Source organism: Haemaphysalis longicornis, unplaced genomic scaffold (assembly GCF_048455015.1).
Source record: "Haemaphysalis longicornis isolate Haplotype H1 unplaced genomic scaffold, Haemaphysalis longicornis Haplotype H1 scaffold_3, whole genome shotgun sequence".
NCBI lineage: Eukaryota > Metazoa > Arthropoda > Arachnida > Ixodida > Ixodidae > Haemaphysalis > Haemaphysalis longicornis.
The window spans coordinates 54,939,224-54,960,315 of record NW_027526335.1 but is presented as its reverse complement, the minus strand read 5'-3'; the positions used below and the strand labels follow the sequence as shown (position 1 = coordinate 54,960,315).

Genomic DNA, 21,092 nt, shown 5'->3' with positions numbered 1-21,092 from the left:
CGTGCGTACGTGAGGCCGCTTGCGTTTCCAACATGGCAAGAGTGCAACCATCCACGGTTGCACTCTTCTGTGGACAGTAATTTTATTCCGGATAACTAAGTTCTCTGCCCCTGTGTTTTTAAATACATCGAGTGGTTAGCACGTCGCCCTCACGCAGATCTGTATAGTCGTAACATCGTTGACTGTCTAAACGAAGCTTGCAGCTAAGCCAAGCCAGCGACCGAAGCTGTGTGTGTGTGTGTGTGCATCGCCTCCTGTATTTTTTGCAATATCAAACGCATCAGCCCGGACCAGCCAGACCGGCCAACCAAGCCTTCTCCTTCTACTCTCGCTACTCTTCCCCAATCGGTAGCCTTCCAAGCGCTTCAATCATATGACCAGTTCAGCTTGGGGCGACGCGTGGTGGAGAACGGCAACATTGGCAAAACATGCTCCGCCACGGCTCTGAGTATTCTAGCGCTGGCCGGCGTGAAACGTGGCTACCTGTGCAAATCCCTCTTCACCTCTCTGCGCCACGCCAGTAAAGGTGCGGGTGACAGGTGATGTGCACGGCATGCTTATTCGTGAAGACGGCGACCAAAACGTTGCACCGCGCGAGCGCCATTTCTTTTACAATCTCAAGCATCGGTTGCCTTGGCAACAAATCACAAACCGCTCTCGAGGTCAGTTACGGTTGTGTGATCCCGCTTCAACTCGAGGCCCCACCTCGCGACAGGCGTACCACTCACTCCCATTGGGAAGAGCGCGATGCGTTTGGCATTGTAAAAATACAGGATGCGATGGTGTGGGTGTTGTGGACGCGTTTGTATCGCGAATAAATTCGATCTCTGCGGGTGGATAGTGCTTCCCATGGTCTGGTTTATCTTTATAGAGCGACGTACGACTCAACCTGGCATGGGGTATGTGCAGTGTGCGTGGCCAAAATCCTTCTCGGCTTGCGCGCCTGGGTTAAGTGACTTGCTGTTCATCGCCGCAAACCGCGCACGAGGTGAGTGCCGAATTTAAGACAAGCAGGAGGAGGCAACCGATGGTCTGTCAATCGCGTTTCAGACTTGCAACGCATTTTGTCACGTTGTGTTCGTTCGAAACGCCACTCTGGATTGTTTTGAAGTTGAGTCAAATGTATGCGTCAAACGCGGGCATTCGGCTCAGGGCGTTCTCTGCGATTGCACGAAAGAAGTGCGACGGGGCTTCAACGCTTTCTTTATGGAACGTACTCAGGTAAGAGAATATCCGTGACGTGTTATGGCCGTGTTGCACTCAATACAAATGGTTAAGCGTTTGTTTACACTTGTTTGGATAGTCGAAAAATGTCCAAGCGCTCCGGCACACCGCTGGCAGATCAGCCGGCGAGCCGACGCTGGGCAGATCACACAATTCTTTGCCGGAAGGGCGTGAAACATCCGCCCAATAGCAGGATGTTTTCCGCCATGACGCACTCCTGGGAATCGATGACGTAGACATGTGAAGATGGCGGCGTCCAAAAACACGCTGGGAAGGGTGAGAAAAGGGCGACAAACTTCGCAACAAAAGTGTGAGCTTTCCGCTGCGCGTAAAAGAATAATACTTGGCACAGATGACATTGACGCCCCAATCTAATGATTGCGCTAGTTCATTTAGTGTGCTGAAAACGCCGTCCAGGGCCCCTTTAAAGTGTCGTTTTTTTGTATTGTACCCCTCTGGTATGAGTCTTCGAATAGGCTTACAGTATGAATAAATAAATAAAATAAGCCTAGCAGCACGTGCATGCGGCCTCCCTCCACCTGGTCACGCCCAAACTGGCAACCGGTGATGTGCGTGTGCTTAGATGTGAAAGCAATTGACAAAAACGTCGCTAATAAAGGCATTCAAACTCAAACAGAATTTTTGGCTTACGCCGGTGTTCCAAGCGGGAAAGTTGTTTTTCATCCAAGAGAGAGAGAGAGAGAGAGAGAAACCATTTTATTGATACTCAGGGATCAGGGCAGGCTGCTGGGGTCGGTCCAGAGGGTTGCCGCGACCACCAGGGCCCGAGTGGTCACCAAGTCTTGACTCGATGGCTCCTGTTCGCGCAGCGCTGTCAGAGGGCGGGGGGAAGGAAGGAGGGGAAAGGGGTCTGCTGGGCACTCGCACAAAGAATGATAGTGCTAGTAGAGGGCCCCCCAGGCAAGGCATTTTGGGGAGTCAAAATGGTGTGGGAGGCTGTGAATGAACTGAGTGCGGGAGGGGAAGGCTTGGATCTGAAGGACGCGCACGCAGTGAGCTGCCTCTAGGGTGAGTTGGGGATGTGGTGGAGGGTACTGGTGGCGGAGGAGGCGGTAGTGAAGGTTGATGTCCTTGTAATGCAGGAGTCCGGCGGGGCTAGCGGCAGGGGCCCCGCTTGTAGGGGTGTTCGCAGCTACTCGATGTGGTGGAACTTGAGGCGGCAATGGCGGCGGCTGCACGTTCAGCGCCACAGCCTTCCGTTGTTCTCAGCCACATTCGCCCTTCTGTACGCGCCAACAATCATTTATTATACCGCTCCCGTTCCTTGAAGCGTACGACACGCCTTCGTCCAACGGCCCTAGCGCCATTTTCCGGCGACTGCGCAATTTTGAACGGGGCATCGGTGGTGCCGAGGTGTTTAAGACTGGTGTAAGAGGCGTCAACGGTGGCGGGGGGGAGCGTAGAATCGCTACCGAGTAAACCGGCTTCACCGGAATGAAAACGGGGGAGGGGAGACCATATACAGCTTCGCTGTAAGAAGAATTCGTATAGGCAACGCTGACTCGTGTACCATGAATACCATTTGTTTGTTCGTTTGGAATAAAGACAATGGCGCATATCCACTCTGGGGGTTCAACCAAGTTGAAAAGAGACCCCATTGTGGAGGGTGGTTGGGAAGTAAAACTAAACGTGCTTGTTGTGCGGCTTGCTTGCGCTCCCTCACGTCGTTTTCCGTGGCATACTTCTTTTGGCGTCCTAGTTTCCCGGGTGCCACTGAGGTTGACACGGCATATCATTTAGGCACGACTTCAAAGTAAAACGTGGTAGACAGTGCAATGCTTTAACGGTGATAGGATGTTTACATGGAGGCTAAATGGGAATTGGTTAATCAGCCGCGATCTCCTGCCGGCAGCTCTAATCGTCGTCTGCCGGTCCCCTTGAGCGGGTATATCAGAATTTGGGTGGGTATTTTGACGTCCCAGTCAGTGAGGGATGTGATACCATAGTACTCACACCGAACGCAGGATCTGCGGAAAGCGGGCCATACGAGGCTTTTTGCGTATGAACAGAAAGCGGGTCGCAGAAAGAAAATTCGGCCATTCCCACACTTTATCACTTCGCTCACTTTGCCACCAGGCACCAGTATGATCGCTGAGCACGACGAAGTTATAGAATTCGGCGGTTAGCGGGCTCAGCGTTCAACGTGACTAAAATTTGTCCTATATGTCTGTATTGGGCAAGATGGGCGCGGCATTTTATAACGCATAATGCTCATGGATGCTCTCCGGATTTTACAGCAAAGCTGTATACCTTTGCCTCCCGACGGTTTCATCTCCGGGCGCAAAAACGCCAAGGCGCCAAGGCTTAAGACGCCGAGCTCATGCGCCAGGATAATCAGGCATATAGCGTAGAACTCAGAATTCATTTAGAACCCGCCGCGGTGGCTCAGTGGCTAAGGCGCTGCGCTGCTGAGCACGAGGTCGCGGGTTCGATTCCCGGCCGCGGCGGCCGCTTTTCTGATGGAGGCGAAAAGCAAAAACGCCCGTGTGCACGAGATTTCGGCGCACGTTAAAGATCCCCAGGTGGTCAAAATTAATCCGGAGCCCTCCACTACGGCGCGCCTCATCGCCTGCGTTGCGTCGGCGCGTTAAACCCTACAATCAATCAGAATTCATTGAGAGAGATCACAAAGCAAGCATCGAAACCGCATTACGGATGATAAAACGCCTGTGAACAATAACACCCCGCCCCCCCCCCCCCATTTGTTCCCGGTAAAGATTATGTTTGCAGATTATCTTTGAAGGCTAGGCAGGACTAGTGTCGCTAAATAGAGCAGTTCTTGCCGAAGACGCAGAGCGCAGGCGCCAGGATTGGCAGGACCCTCCATTTGCAGCCAGAGAAGCCGAACGTAGTGTCAGTAGATAAGGTATTAAGGTAGATAAGGTCAGTAGATAAGTAGATAAGTACCGCCACTGAGGCACGCAAGTCAGCAACGGCGGCCATTTTGCCGTTTATCAGTGTTGCAATATTGCCGGATCTACCGCATCGCCGTTGACTTCGACAGGGTCGTTTGTTAACAAAACTACCGAGGTTGCAGCAAAACGGCATCCTCCGAGAAACTTCTGCAGCTGAAATGCTGTACACGCGTGACCTTTTTTATTTTTTTCTTTCATTTTCTTCGAGGGCCCCTAACAGAAAGGGACATTACATAAGGGGTGGGTATACAAGGCATTGGCAAAGGCAAAATTGGATGTGCAGCACAATCAAACAATAAAAATTATAGGATATAGCTGAAGTGGAAGGAAAAAAAGAAGGGGGAAGGGACAGGTACAGTTGTTTGAGGACTGAGGATGAAATAATTTTGCGGTTGCAAAAGATACGACTTCAAAGGTACCAAACATTGTCAAGTACAAACAATTGAAAATATACACGCCGTACGAGTAAGATAACACTGGGAACCGTTGTACAAGAAATAGCACGACGGGACACAAGAAAAAAAAAAGGTTAAGTACGTTCGAAAGTTATCTGGCAATGTATTACCGTTCAATGATGGTTGTCAGTGAATTTTCAAAGGTTTCCGCATCCTGAATGCTAGCAATGGTATCTGGTAGGGTGTTCCATTCATTAGCTGTCCAAATAAAGAAAGATTCTGCAAATGTGGTACTTTTGGGGCGAGGGTAATGTACATGCATAGTGTTGCAACAACGATCAGAGATGTGGGGGCTGGGGGGATGACGTAAATGCCCGGTGGGGGTGCGTGATAGAATTTGTGGAATAATGCGAGTCGCGCAGCTTTTCGGCGGTGACTAAAAGGAATGAGTGCGCCATGTTTCTTTAAGTCTGTTACACTGGTGAACGATGAGTAAACGGAAAAGGCGAATCTGGAAGCATGGTTTTGGATGGCTTCTAAGCTTTGGATGAGATAATTCTGGTGTGGGTCACAAACTGCTACGGCGTACTACAGTTTGGGGCGTATTATTGTGGTAAAAGCTGATATTTTTAAGCGGCTGAGAGCAAACTTTGGTGTTCGTTGAACATAACCTAAACATCTACTAGCTGCTGAAATGACGTGATTGATGTGTAGGTTCTATGATAGGTCAACTGAGATAAATATTGCAAGGTACTTAAAAGAGTTACTCGATTGTATAAAACCGCTATGTAGGGTGTAGTTGTATGAAAACGGATTAGTGCGCCTGAGAAAAGAGAGTGATCTACATTTAGATATGTTTACACTCATCTCCCACTTTTGGCACTAATTTCGAACGGCTGTGAAGTCTGCTTGTGAAGCTACTTGATCTGCATGACTAGCGTTTATTGCGTAAATAACGCAGTCGTCGGCGAATAGTCTTAAATTGTTAGTAATAGAGTGTGGAAGATAGTTGATGTAAATCAGGAAAAGCAGGGGGCCAAGTACCGTTCCCTCTGGAACTCCGGAGAGGACGGGAGAGATTTGGGACCGAGCTGTATTTATGACGAAGAACCGTTTCCTTTCAGTGGGAAAGTGATGAATCCAGGACAAGACAAACGGGTCGAGGTTAAGCAAAGAAAGTTTGGTTATAAGGCGGTGGTGAGGAACTTTATCAAAAGCCGTTTCAAAGTCAAGAAATATGGTGCCAGTTTGGATATTACGGTCAAGATTTGTGTATGAGCCATGAACGAAGGTAGCGAGTTGCGTTTCACACGACAGGACTCTACGAAAACCATGTTGGGAAGGGTGAATGAAGTACTGGTGTTCGAGGCGATTAATGATGTTGGTAAACAAAGTATGCTGCATAATTTTGGATCGGACACTTGTCAGCGTAATGGGCCGGTAGTTGTATGGGGGTGATTTGTTGCCATTTTTTGAACAATGAAGTGGGTCTGCCCAGTTTCCAATCGCTCGGCACCTGTGCCTGTAAAAGTAATTGCGAGAAGAGCAGCTCAAATGCGGCGCTAATTATCAATTGTGTATTCTTTCATATTTTGCTGTTTATGTTATTAATCCCACTTGCAGATGAAAGGTTCATTTTTCTAATTACGATACTTATTCCATTTATAGAAATTTCGATAGGTGACATTGGCTTGCTTATGATAGAATTAGGGGTCCCTCCGAAGTTACAAAATCTATGTTCGCGCGTAAAAACAGAACAGAAAGCATGGTTTAAGGAATCGGCCGAATCTACTTCACTGAGTGGTTCGTCGTTAGTACCGGATAAGGTTATCGGCAACATGTATGTTCGTTTTATCATTCGCCAGAATTTCCTAGGGTTAATTTAGGGTAGTGTTGGGTAGTGTTGTTCGAAAAAAAATCGCGTTTCGCTTTTTGAATGTTAATCGAGAGGCATTTTACGGAATATGTATATTCTTTCCATAGGGATGGTTGGTTCTGTTTTGTCGCACGTCTGAACAGGCGTTTTTTCCGGTTTATCAGTTTTTTAATCGCGTTGTTGAACCGAGGGGCGGATGCTTTGCTTTTCATTTTTGTGCTTGGTATATATGCATCAGTTGGTTGAGTTTTTCAACTAGCAACTTCACATTCGTTTGCATTCGGAAGTGATTTGCATTCGGAAAAGATAAATTTAAAGAGGGTGGCGACGTGTTAGAACAGACCCTCCAGATAGATTACAGCCAGCTGTACAACAGGAAATGGTGGATTGGATAGTGGGTCGACTGGACCTGAATAACGGGCTGGGATTAAATGATTCTTGTACTGGATTTCACTTCGGTAGATTTTAGCCAAATTCGTGGTGACCCGTACATTAGTGAAAAGGACACACGGTAGGGCCGTGCCTCCTCCCTACCCCCCTCTTTTTTGATGTTTCGGCACTGTCACCGTCTGCCGAACCGAGGTTAAGGGGAAAGTGAGGGGGGGGGGGAAATGCTTGGGGATATGTGAATATATAACTCAAGAAGGCACTTTTTTTGCAATACAAACGACCAGAAAGGTGTCCTGTTGTTCAAACTCAAGCTCCCTCTGCGTGTGTTTCAAAACGTTTTGTCTGCATTTCCTTTGTTGTACGTCTAGTTGGGATCCAAAAGTAAGCACAGTGAATGAATAACTGAATGAATGAAGGCAAAAGCTTCTAAGCAACCAAATGTGTTGTCAAGGCCTAAATATTTCATCTACTATGCAAGGATCATTGAGGGACAGCGTTGTTCCCCACATGGCGTTATGATTAGACATCATGGCGCTGGACCCTCGGCATTCTCCTTGCTGTTAGACCCCACGAGCACGCCCCTGTGCTTGTTCACTGAATGCCTCGCACTGTTTTTTTGTAAACTCTGGGCCTAACTCACCTCTAAGTCTAGTTTTGCATAGCGCAGGTGGCTTGAGAATGTAGATACATTTACAGATACCACTGCGACATTGAGAACGCCCCGTCGGATATCTTCCACGAGCACAAAGAAATATGGCCCAAAAAGTCCGACTTTTTCCCCCGGGTTTGCTTGTAACGTTAGAGAAAAGACGTCAGAACCAATGCCCCAGGCGGAGAAACAGATATCCTGCAACAAGCGCGAACAGGAAGGCGTAGGAGTAAAATAAAGTGGACTGTCGTAGTTTCTTGGTCTCGAAGGAGCTGCAGCGGTCGTTAAGCGGGTAGAGCATCCTGGCGCGGGAGTCCAGGATGGCCTGTCGTGCGCCGGGCCATTGATGCGGGCCTTCGAGCCTGTACTGGTAGGGTACGGCGGGCCCAAGCAGCGCGCGGAACAGCCGGTTGTCGGTGAAGAAATACTTGAGCATCTGAGGCCTGGCGCCGATCATACTGGCCAGCTCGTCCATGTAGCTGATCCAGTCCACTTGGATGGCGTGTCGTGGCGAGTTCACGTAGCGCCGTCGCGTGAAGTCCTGTCTGCGGCATATTTCCTGGTACATGACCTCAGCGGGGGGCAGAGATCCTCTTTTGGACAGAAGTTCGGCCATCCAGCGGCTCTGCACATGCGCGCGAATAAAACGGGAGTATAAGAGGCGAATTTCTTCAACGCGGTGTCTCGGCGAAATTCGAACCTTAGCCTCTGATTCACACTTTCCTCGATTCTCGTGGTGGGAGTCTAGAAAGTAATGGAAAGGTGCCCTTGTAATACCATCTTTGCAAAAACACTTACTTTTCAAGAGCGCAACGCGCCTTTATCCCATGCGTGATTATGCCAAATAAACACAAACGGAAGAGACAATGTTTCAGTTGTGGCAAAGGTGGGTACTAGCATTGTAGGTGGAGGTTAAATTGTGTTGTGTTAAAGGAGGTACCTAAAGGAAACTTTGATCCCATATGTAATGCGAACTGTGACATTAGATGGTTTTCTCAGCACAAGTTGTAAGATATCTACTTTTCCTATGTTCCCAAGGGAAAGAACATCATTTTTCCCGAGTGAAATAACGTGGCTGTTTTTGTAATAGTGGATGAAGTGATTAAATTTAATAAATCAACTCGTACCTCCGCAAGCTCTCCTCTAAGCTGTAAGTGAAAAGAGGATCAGGGCCCGTCAAGCTGTTCAAACAGCTGTTTGTATCGCCTCCTCCTTTAAAAAAGGAAATAGAAATGGAATGAAGGAATGAACATAATGAATGAATGAATGAATTTGAGATTTGCCCGCGTGTCCCAGGGGAAAGTTTAGGTCTCAACCAACATGGTTATTATTGCTTGCATTCTGCATCCTTGCAATCCTTTGCTCTGGTTAGCTCAGGTGGACGCCTCTTAAAGGGACACTGAAGTGAATTTGTCAAGCTCCCGGTTTTGCTTGCACTGCGTAGACTGGCTCAAATTACCACACTTTTCATCGTTTATCCGGTTCATAAGTCGTTAATTATTTTATAAACCGGTGAAAGAAGAACAACTACCATGCGTGGTCTGTGGCGGCAGCACCAACTAAAGGGTGTGGCGTCGGGAGGAGGTGGCACCGTGATAGGACCATGTTCAAGGTTAGCATTCAAACAAGTTTCGGTTTCGGTTCTGTAAAACAACATGCTTAACATCCAACGGCATCGTTGGATGGGCATTATTGATAGCTCAGTAATCGTCGTACCGTGCTTCTGCCATGTTGTCGGCTGTAATATGCCTAAGATAAGCCTCCCAGGACGGCTTGGTATCGTATAAATAACTAGCCGAGGCCTGCTCAGTGTATGAACGCAATCCGCGTCACCGCAGACGCTCAAATGCTATGCGCTTTTCCCGCATATTCGGAGCTTGCCTCACTCATGCCTGTATCGTAAAAGGCGTGTTCGCACCAGGCCAAGGGTCTGCTGATTCTGGCTTGTTCCCACTGCCCGCAAGCAGTCGGTGCTTGTGGCAACAGCGCGCCAACAAGAACTCGCTAGCGCTTCATTGTCAGCCTGCCCGCGTTCTGCGAACTCGCTTGTGGAGCAGTGAACGTTACGGCCTAAAAATGCTGAACTCAGTTTAGAAAACATCGGCCCAAATCGAAAAAATCAACTTACAAAAAAAAAGAAGCACGTACCCTCGGGTATTCAAACTTGTAACTTGCAAACAACAATCCTAGCGCCTCAGACCACTCGGCCACGAGCCATTTTTTTGTCTTTATTTCCTTTTTTTACATTTTTACAAGTCAACGATGTGATAAAAAGCGCCTGCCATGTTTTGGTTGGCGGAAACTATTATAAACATCAAATGATGTCAATTTTTGAAGCACTGGCAAAATTCCCGCGTCGGGATTTTCCACTTTGTACAACTGGCACAGATAGTTCACTTTTTTCCTGAAATATTCGCTCACAGTTTGCGCATTGACATCCACATGACGCACCGCAATTCGAGAGCGCCAGATACAATACAATCCTAAAAGCATAATCATATCAAGCGGTACATCGTCTTCATTGTTTACACTGAGGAACCTGATTCCATAGGGTGTCACGGGCTACTCCTTCTTTAGGGTTCTTATGAGGACGTCCCAGAAGAAAATGGCATCCCAACAGTCTATAAACACATGTTCGGTATTTTCATGTTTTTGACAAAGAACGCACAAGTTGTTCTAAGCAACAAAAAGACCTCGCTCCTCCGTCCATGTTTTCACAGGGGGTGTGTTGGTGTGCAATTTAAAAAAGAAGGTTTTCACAGAGGCTGGGATTACCATAGCTTTCACCCTGGACAAAACATCCTGTCCTCGGCCTGCAGAGTACACTGCTCGGTACAGAGGTACGGGAAAGAGAATTTCTTTCAGATCTTTTTTCAAACCCTTCCTGGAAACATTTGAGAGATATTCCAAAGAAAACCGCACAGAAAGGAATCAAACTGCGTCAACTACTTCTTTCCGATAAACTCTAATTGTAGGCCATTCCTCTTTGCATGAAGAAACGATGAACTGTGGTAAAGCATTGGTAAGCGCAACTTGGAAAAAACTTCGCAAGAAAGAGTCGTTTGAGTCCCTGAGGAACATTAAACGATTAAGAATTTGTCTTACGTATATATGCGATAGCCCGAGCCCTCCCAGCTTCACTATTCGAAAAAGAGAACTTCGGCTCGTGCGTTCCCATGTTGAATTCCAAATAAAGACAGCAAAAATGCGATGCAACTTATTCACATGAACACGGGAACAGTGAATAGCTTGCATCACGAACCACACTTTCGCCAGAAAAAACAAGTTGCAGACAGTGGCCCTTGCGAAGACGGACTCGGCCACGAGCCAGCGCTGACGATGTTGGATATATAAGGTATATAATGTGCAACCAGTTGACACTTTTATATAGTCTTAGCATTTCAAGTACCTTAGGTGACTATTTGTTGTATAGCGCTCATGCAGTAAGCGTCCTCCAAAATTCTGCTGTATCTCACGTCTAGCAATTACATTTCTCCGACGGAAAAGCGTTCGCAGATGTGCGATCGTGCTGCTGACCGCTGTGCTTGTTTACCCAGCGCAAAAATGTGCTTCCTGCTCCCTGGTTTTGTGCTGTACGCTAAAAGTTTCAGTTGCTTTTATTTCCTTAGTACAGTGCGCGTCAGGCTTGTCTAGGGCAAGCGAGCGCGCGGCTTGGGAGCGTGCTGGCGACATCTGCTGATAGCGGCTGGGTTGGAGATAGCTTGCCATTGCGCGTGCGCCGATCTCGGACAGGGTCAGGCCGGTCGTCGTTTCGCATGCGCCGCTCGAACTTGCAGACGCCACCACCCTCGAGGGGCGCTTGTCTTTCACAGTGGCAGCCGCGAGCGTTGACAGGACAGATAGTCTGCGTCGTTCGACGCGGTGCACTAACCCAGCAGGCGGTTACACAATAATACAAAACGACCTGCGCTAATCTTCTGAATCTCACGTTTAGTAAACGAAAAGCACGCAACAAGAATGCACTGCAGCGCTTCCGTCGAACCTTTTGTGCGATTACGTAACGGCTGCACTGACAACGCATCGCGTCAAATTACGCGCTTACCCCGTGCCACCGCCTACGATTGGCACTGCAGAATAAAAGCGCCCCTTGCGGGGCGTGGCATCTGAAGGTTTGAGGGTCCCATGCTATAAGACGACCGACCTGAGTGTGTCCGAGATCCACGCACGCGCAATGGCAAGCTATCTCCAACCCAGCCACTATCAGCAGATGTCGCCCGCATGCTCGGAAGCCACGCGCTCGCTTGCCCTAGACAAGCCTGACGCGCACTGTACGTATTGTCATGAGGACAACGACGACGCAGTTGTCTTGAAGGAGAAACAAGTTTATTGGAGCGAACTTGTGCTCCCCTAACAACTCAAAAGAATACAGGGGCGGCGAAGCAGCGGTCAACAAAGTGACTTGCGTCGGCGAGCGTCGCAGAATCGAATGCCGCGGCGTCTGCTGTGCAGGCTTTTAAATGCAGAACATTTCTTTAACTCACAATGTCACCCGGCGTTGTCGGCGTGCCTCGGCGTCCGCAACAGCCGTTCCAGGTGCGCCCTATCCCCCACTCCTCCTCTCCCGCATCACGCTACCCTCCTCGCTCTCAACAACAGGTCCGCACCACTCCCCCTACACTATATAAAAAAATAATACTTACCGGCGCCTGGTTTCGATCCAACGACCGTGCGGGCGGAACGCAAGGTACATGGTGCTCTACCCACTGCGCCACAAAGCCGACACAGAATGGAAGGCTACGAACGCGCCTTATATCCTTGACTCATTCAAACTACGTCAAGAAGCTGCTGATACAACGCATTCACTACCTGTGGGCGGAACGCGAAGTACATGGTGCTCTTCCCACTGCGCCACAAAACCGACACAGAATGAAAGGCTACGAACGCGCCTTATATCTTTGACTCATTCAAACTACGTCAAGAAGCTGCTGATACAACGCATTCACTACCACCAACTCCCCAAACGCTAAACGTTAACGCAATACACCCACCCCCTACGCGACGCATTTACTCGAGTCACCGTCGCTGGGAGATGGGCCCTTTTTATCTTTCGGCGCGAGAGTTTCTGGAACCGTCGATTCACATCCAGAACATTGTAGATCACAGAAGATTATTCTGGGCTAGCGGCATTAGGGCGAAACACTCTGCTTATCTGAATGAGATAGCCGTGCGGCATACAAATAAAAAATGGAACACGCGCTTCGCATGGGACACAGATAACAGAGCCGGGTGCGGCCGGGCATTAAAACAAACAATACATAAACAAACCGGTACATGGTTCGCGGCGTTACCCGCCCCCTCTAAGAGTGCATCGACCCGATGCTAAAATAAAACAACAGTCCGAACAAACAGCCACAACAAAACAACAACAAAAAGAGTTCGTCATTTTGCGAAGTACGGTTTGAGGCGAACCACGTGGACGACTTCGGGTCGCGTGCGTCGTCGTGATGTGCCCGAATCACCACTGGGGATCACTTCGTAGGTTAATTGGCCAACACGTCGTAGAATCTGGTAGGGTCCGAAATACCGTCGCAGAAGTTTCTCACTGAGTCCGCGTCGTCGAATGGGAGTGTAAACCCACAGACGATCCCCTGGTTGGTACTCGGCGTCGCGGCGTCGGAGGTTGTAGCGGTCGGCATCCACCAGCTGCTGGTCTGTTATACGAACTCGAGCGAGCTGGCGGGTCTCCTCCGCACGTTGAGGGTATCCTTGGACGTCGCCGTTGAGGTCTACGTGTTCTACATGCGGAAGCATGGCGTCGAGCATCGTAGTCGGCCGTCTTCCGTAGACAAGCTCGAACGGTGTCATCTGCGTAGTTTCCTGCGTCGCTGTATTGTACGCAAACGTGACATACGGGAGGACTTCGTCCCAAGTCTTATGCTCAACGTCGACGTACATGGACAGCATATCCGCAATCGTCTTGTTCAGACGTTCCGTTAGTCCGTTCGTGTGGGGGTGGTACGCCGTCGTTCTTCGGTGATCCGTGTTGCTGTAACGTAAGATTCCTTGCATCAGCTCCGCGGTAAAGGCCGTTCCGCGGTCCGTGATTAGGACTTCAGGGGCTCCATGTCGCAGCACAAACTGGTTTATAAAGAACTTGGCGACTTCTTGTGCTGTCCCCCTCGGTAGATAGACAAGTAGACAAGTAGATAATTCGTTCTCGTTCCGGGGCTGAAATTCTTCTTCACGAGGACGGAGTTTTTGAGGCTGAATGCTGGTAAGTTGCGCTTGAACGCTCTAGGCACGGCGACGTATCGTCCTTCGAGGTAGTCGATCATTACTCGCAAGTCGGGGTCGGCACGCTGCTGGGCGGCAAGGTCGCTCTCCGTTACAACTCCGAAGAACGCGCTGTCTTCATCGGAGTCTTGTGGTGGTAGGTCGACAGGGGTGCGGGACAAGCAGTCGGCGTCGGAGTGTTTCCTGCCGGATTTGTAGACGATTGTAACGTTGAACTCTTGCAGGCGCAAACTCCCCCGCCCAAGACGGCCAGAGGGGTCCTTCAAATTGGCGAGCCAAGACAGCGCATGGTGGTCTGTCACAACCTTGAATGGTCTATCATACACGTATGGGCGAAATTTTGAAATGTCCCATATGATTGCCAGGCACTCTTTTTCGGAGGCAGAGTAGTTTTTCTCCTCCTTCGACAGACCACGGCTTGCATAGGCGATTACCGTTTCGCACCCGCTTTGCTTTTGGACGAGGGCGGCCCCCAAACCTATATCGCTGGCGTCCGTGTGCATTTCTGTTTCGGCGTTTTCGCCGAAATGAGCGAGCACGGGCGGGTTTTGCACGCGTTGTTTCAGCTCGGAGAATGCTTTTTCTTGTGCGTTTTCCCAGGCGAAAGCGGTGCTATCTTTTGTCAGGCGCGTGAGTGGCTCTGCGATGCGTGCGAAGCTTGCGACGAAGCGCCGGTAGTATGGCCACAGTCCGAGAAATCTTCGCACGCTCTTTTTGTCTTTCGGTCTTGGGAACTTTGCTATGGCTGATGTTTTCGCCGGGTCAGGCAGGACTCCCGCGGCGTTGACGACGTGTCCCAAAAACTTGAGTTCCTCGTAAGCGAAGCGGCACTTTTCGGGCTTCAGCGTTAACCCCGACGTACGGATGGCCTCGAGTAGAGATTCCAACCTTGCAAGGTGTTCGTCGAAAGTCCGGGCGAATACCACAACGTCGTCGAGGTATACGAGGCAGGTGTGCCACTTCAGGCCAGCTAGCACAGTGTCCATGACTCTTTGAAACGTTGCTGGCGCCGTGCACAGCCCAAACGGCATCACCTTCAACTCGTATAGGCCGTCCGGGGCTATAAGTGCGGTCTTCTCTCGGTCTCTCTCGTCCACCTCAATTTGCCAGTAGCCGGTCTTCATATCCATCGTTGAGAAGTACTTCGAATGGCAGAGGTGATCGAGGGCGTCGTCGATTCGTGGCGGGGGGTATAAGTCCTTTTTGGTGACTTCGTTCAGTCGCCGGTAGTCAACGCAAAACCTTAATGTGCCGTCTTTTTTCATCACCAGTACAACCGGCGCAGCCCAGGGGCTTTTCGATGGCTGTATAATGTCGTCGCTGAGCATGTCGTCGACTTGAGCCCGGATGGCTTCCCGCGCGTGGGAAGAGACGCGGTACGGTGACTGTCGGGTAGGTCGGGTTCCATCTTCGGTTATTATTCGGTGCTTCGCTAGAGGTGTCTGACGTAATTTTGAGTTTGACGAAAAACACTCCCTGTAGCGACGCAGCAAAGCCAATAATTTGTTTCGTTCTGCTTGCGGTAACGTCGAATTCACGTCGAAGGGATTCGGAAGCTTGAAGGTATCTTCGGGAGCGCGTTCAAATTCGGCAACCGTGATCACGTCACTTGCTTGTTGCGTTTCTTCAAGGAACGCAATTGAAGCGCCCTTGATTAAATGCTGGTACTCCTCAGTAAAATTGGTGACCAAAACGTGGGATTTCCGCTGCTTAAACCGCGCAATGCCTTTTGCGAGAGACACACCGCGGTCGAGAAGAATCAACCTTTGGTCACTCTCCACGATAGCGTCAACGTCAGGAGCAGCACCTTCACAGTAGACGGTGATCATCAAACTTGCGCGGGGTGGCAGGGTGACATGATCATCGGCTAACCTTACAGCTGCACGGTGTTCGGGGTTTGGTTCCGGCGTCATGGAGTGATCGGGGGAAAAAGTTATCGACTTGGTCTGCATATCAATTATTGCACCGTTGTCCGTCAAAAAGTCCATTCCGAGAATTACGTCGCGGGAGCAGTTAGGCAAGATGACGAACGCGGCAGGGTACGTCGTGCTGTCTATGGTGACGCGGGATGTGCACGTTCCACTTGGCGTCACGAGGTGTCCTCCCTCTGTGCGTATGTGCGGACCGTCCCATCTGGTAATAACTTTCTTCAGCTCAGACGCAAATGGTCCGCTCATTACTGAGTAGTCGGCTCCCGTGTCTACGAGGGCGACTACGTCAAAGCCGTTGATGGACACCTTGACGTCGGATGCCGCCTTCCTCGAGTTCCGGGTTCGTCGGGGCGTCGCATCTCGGCTTGTGTGTGTTGACGGTCGGGCACTGTGCGTCGTCGTTGTCGTCGTCTTCTCAGCGGATATCTCGGTCAGGTCGGGTACGCGTCGCGCCGTGTAGCTGTCGTCGTGTTCGGGAGTCTCGTCAGGGTTAGGTCGGGTCGTCGGAATGTTGGCATGTCGTGAATCACTGTCTTCCGCGAGTCGTTGCGTCGTTGGAGGGTTTTCATTTTTCCGCGATCGTGCAACTTTACCTCCAGAAGTTGCTGCTTTTAGTTTTCCCCGCGTGGGCTGGGGGACCTTCCACGTGCGAAATCAGCACTGCTACGGCGGTTGGGCGACTGCTATGGGTAGGGCGACGGCGATCGGTTGAAGCGGGCTGGGCCTCGGTTAGTGCTGGACATTCATCGATCTCAGTAGGGCGCTGGCCGGGTCGGGGGCATGGGGCGTCGACGGAGAAACCACGCAGTCCGAGTCTCCTGTACGGGCAGCGACGGTAGGTGTGATCGGCCTCTCCGCAGTGGTAGCACAGCGGACGATTATCGGCGGTTCGCCATACGTCCGTCTTCCTCGGCGCCTGGTTTTGGCGTGCAGGGGGTCGGGCGGGCGACAGTGGACGGCGGTACGGCGGGACTTCTTGAAGACGGGTTGGAGCAGGGCGGGGTCGTTGAACAGCCGCGGAGTAGGTCATAGCTTGAGGCTCACGTGGTACTTCGGGAGGCGTAGAAGTCCCCAAATCGAGTTGAATTTCTTCCCGAATCACGTCGCTCATACAGGTGACTTGGGGTTGCGGCGTTGTTGGGAAGAGTTTCCGCAGTTCTTCCCTGACGATAGCGCGGATTGTATCACGTAGTGTGTCAGAGCTAAGAGCCCCGGCGTGGATCGTGTCCGCAACTAGCGCATTGATGGGACGGTCGTACTGCCTTGTGCGCATTTCCAACGTCTTCTCCATGGCGGCCGCCTCGGATGCGAATTCGGCAACCGATTTGGGGGGGTGTTGCGGACAAGGCAAGCAAAAAAATTCCCCGCATTTCCCCGAGGGGAAGAATGTGAAAGTGCGAATGCACGAGTTGAATTTGCGCGGTTCGGTAATGTTCGCGAAAGAGAGATCACACACACACACACAACTACAAAGAAAGAAAGATGCATTTATTCACAGACACCTTTTTGTGTTGTCGTTGTACTTGATTGGTAGAGCGGATCTCAGCTTTGAAATTTCGTGTCAGTACTCCTTTAAGCGGGTGCATTAGCCCTTCTCACGCCCGATTCCTGGCCAATCCCCCACGTGGGTATGTGCCATGTCAGCGGCCAGGCAGCGCGCGCCCATCTCCCCCCGTTGCCAAGGAAGACGAGGAGATTCCTGGCCGATCCCCCACGTGGGTATGCTATGCGGACATCGCCGGTGGACGCAGGTTCAGGGTCGCTTAAGAAGTGCATTCGCACTTAAAAGTTCTTGCTTTACTCCTCGCATCAGAAACCTCAGTTTCTTTTCTTCCGTCATATCCGGGTCCGCGCGACGAAATCGTCGCTTCATTTCCTCAACGGAGATTACGACTCCTTCGTTCGGGTGTTGCGTTCGAGTTTCCAGTAAAAGCGCAGCTCGTTCTTTTCTCACCACGGTCGTGCAGGTCCTAATGAACTCGCTTTTGAATTCAAGGCGCTCTCGTGGTTCTCGAACCAAGTTCGAGCTGCATCCTCCAAGTAAAAGAAAACATGCCGGAAGGTTTCTTCATCGTCCCACCTGTTGAAGATGCGCTCCAGCTTCTCCAACCATTCCTCGGGGTCTTAAGCGGGGGCTCCCCGGAACGATGGCGGTTCCCGGGGCTGTTGCAGGACGATTGGCGACGTTGTTTCTTGCACCATGGTGTTGGTTGCAGCATTTCTTCTCTTGGGCCCTTCTGGCATAAGACCGAACTCGGGTAGCAATCCTTACAGTCGGCGGCTTTCTCTGGTTTGACTGGCTTGGCGGCTTCCAGATGTCGTAGGGAGTATAAAGGGTGAGTACCCAGCACCTCCACCAGATGTCACGAAGACAAGGACGACGCAGTTGTCTTGAAGGAGAAACAAGTTTATTGTAGCGAACTTGTGCTCCCCTAACAACTCAAAAGAATACAGAGGCGGCGAAGCAGCGGTCAACAAAGTGACTTGCGTCGGCGAGCGTCGCAGAATCGATTGCCGCGGCGTCTGCTGTGCAGGCTTTTATCTTTCGGCGCGAGAGTTTCTGGAACCGTCGATTCACATCCAGAACATTGTAGATAACAGAAGATTATTGTGGGCTAGCGGCGTTAGGGCGAAACACTCTGCTTATCTGAATTAGATAGCCGTGCGGCATAAAAATAAAGAATGGAACACATGCTTCGCATGGGACACCGATAACAGAGCCGGGCGCGGCCGGGCATTAAAAACAAATAATAAATAAACAAACCCGTACATGGTTCGCGGCAGTATATTGACTTCGCTTACTCTTCTCCCGCCTTCAAGTGGCCTTAGATTTTCCTACTAGCGTATGTCAGCGAAGCGTCGCATGTGCACTTGTGCAGCGCTTGTGCGGAGCGACCCGGACTCGGAGCTTAATACAGTGTACCAACTAACAAAGTAAACAAAGGCACATTCTTCTATTCACAAACGTGTTGTGGCTTAGTTTCAACTGAGCGAGCAAATTGCGACGACCCGTCGGTGGCCGGCCGACTAAACGCTGGGCCGACTGACTCGGTCGGAAGGTCGGCGAACCGTGCAGTAGCGCAGCCAATTGCCAGCTCATCTCCTCCTGACGTCACACAAAAACGCCGCAGAAAATAGGCGAGGGTGCAGAGAGGAGGACAGCATGTTCGAATTGATTTTTTCTGCTAAATAAATTCGAGTAACAGCGCTCAAAGTGGTCGAAAGACTCGAAATATGGCCTATGGACTCCGGACTACAATTTGCGCTAGTAATCCCGCCATGTTTACAAATCACTTCAGTGTCCCTTTAAATTGTGATGTCGCGCCAACGTGTACAGGCTGAGCGTCTATGTCAAGTAACACATTGTCTGGAAGGGGCTTCTTGTTTAGAGTTTCTGTTTTGGGTGGTTTGAGATAACCCTCTGCTCACTTCAGTCTTACTTCTTGGGTATTGCCAGTTCATCCTGTTACCTATGTTTACTTTAAATATTGCGCCAAATGCTGCGTCACTGTACTACTTGGTGCTGATGAAAGTGGCGATTTCGTCACCTTATACAGTCAGTCCCGATGATACTCAACTTTCGGTGCAACGTCACGTCTGTTTCGGAGTCGTGTCTGCCGTCACTCATTAGCCTGCTCGCTCCTAACAGGTAGGCTTCAAACAGGCGGCATTGACCTTGAAGCGACATTGAAGGCAATTGCCATGTCCCTACCGTTAACGTGCAGGTGCTCGTTATTCTACACAGTACTACTCGCACGCCCCTTACCTGTTATGAAGAAAAGCTTATTTTATTGCTTTGAGAAACCCATGCGGCCCCTTGACTTAGTGGGCACCACTGCTCACGTGCACTAAGTTGAAACTTCCACACGCAGTACAATGCACCGAACTGGAACCATAGGTTTCGATGTTTGGCTAGTTGGTCGACCATATTTAAAGCACAGCCAAGGGCGGCGGAAAGGTAGGACCCAAACGGACCAAAGCGCGCAGTCTGCGTGCGTCTTCGGCTGGGCTAATCATCGCCTAAACGGGAACCAGTTTCCTTGTTTGTTACAATAGACGGGTTTTTACACTACATTGTTGCTACGGGAAGTTTTCCTTTACGTTACAAAAACGCGCTCATGGTCCCGAAAGTTGCCCAGCACACCAGAACCAGGGGAATGCATAAGCAAAATGATAACGAATAAAGGGAGAGAGAGAGAGAACACACAGCTACCTTCAACAAATTCAGTTGTCATGCGGCTATGCGACAGCAATTATTCTCCAAGGACAATTATGAGGGAAGTCCCGTACCTGTAACTCTAAAATGAGTATATTAAATCCCACCGGGGTCATGCGAAGTGTGTTTATGTGTGCATTGAACCGAGGCAGATGATCTGAATTACACTATGAACGTACTGGCACAACGCGGTTGGCAGAAATACCGCGTTTAATCGATATAATAGCGTAAATTGAGATAAGTGGTTTAACGGAATCTGAAAAATCCAAGAAAAAAAATGAAGAACTAAAGAAAGTATAAACTGCACTCCAGCAAGATACAACAAATTTGAACAGAGAACACACGTGGAGTTTTATAGAATCATTTTGCCCGAAGAGGTGCCTGGGACCATTTGTTCCGGGACCATAAGTTCCGGGACCATTTGTTCCTACTTTCGAGTTGGGACCACTTGTTCCGGGACCATAAGTTCCAAGGCCATTTTTTCCGGGACCATTTGTTCCGGGACCATTTGTTCCTACACCCGGCGCGTAGCACAGATGTCTGTGTGCTGTGCTCCGCTGTTTTTTGCGGCAGACAAGTTTTTTCGATGCACGTCGTGCAAAAAACGTGCGCACTCCAAATGTATTCAGCTGCCCGACATGGAGCTGAAAGCTTTAAAGACTGGTGAGCGGCCCTTTCTGTGCAATTTTTGCGTGTGCTCGGCGACGGAGGCTGCGATTAGTCCTAGTGATGAGTCCGGGCAATAGAGGCAGCAAACTTCCCCGTGTTTGCAACAACAGGACGGCGCTCCCCGACCGGGCGACCATGGCGGAGACGCGGCCGAACTCCGCGAAAGCTCTTCAACGCCCTCGAGGGACTATTTTTTTGACGTACGAGGTCGCCAAGATGAGAGAGGCTAACGACCACCTCGGTAGGGAGAGCGCACGTGCTTTCGCCCGGCAGGCTGGCATAATTGCTTCGCTGCGGGTTGCAACCTCCGAGGGGAGCGGCTACCACGGGCCGGTCCCATCCCGAATGGCCTCCCCTCCGCCTGCCGCCTGCCTCCCCTCCGACAGCTGAGCTTGATGGGGCGCTGCCGCCACCTACCCCGCGGCGTGGGCTCCATTCATCGCCCGCCGCTGCTGTGGCGAAAACAGGCGGAACACCTTCAACGCCGGAGCAGCTGACCCCAGCACCGGCCACATCTGCTGTGTTCCCCGAGGAACATTGCGACGACTCGG

General features: G+C 50.4%; 1 protein-coding gene across 1 annotated transcript in view; it reads right to left on the bottom strand.

The window, feature by feature from the left end:
• Positions 1-4,406: 4,406 nt before the first annotated feature.
• The window catches only part of LOC144175216 (flavin-containing monooxygenase 5-like), a 35,830-nt gene continuing 19,144 nt past the window's right edge, over positions 4,407-21,092 (bottom strand). The window contains exon 5 of the mRNA XM_077704319.1: positions 4,407-8,095. Coding sequence (XP_077560445.1) covers positions 7,634-8,095 — 462 coding nt within the window. The 3' untranslated portion in view covers positions 4,407-7,633. The remainder of the gene's footprint in view (positions 8,096-21,092) is intronic.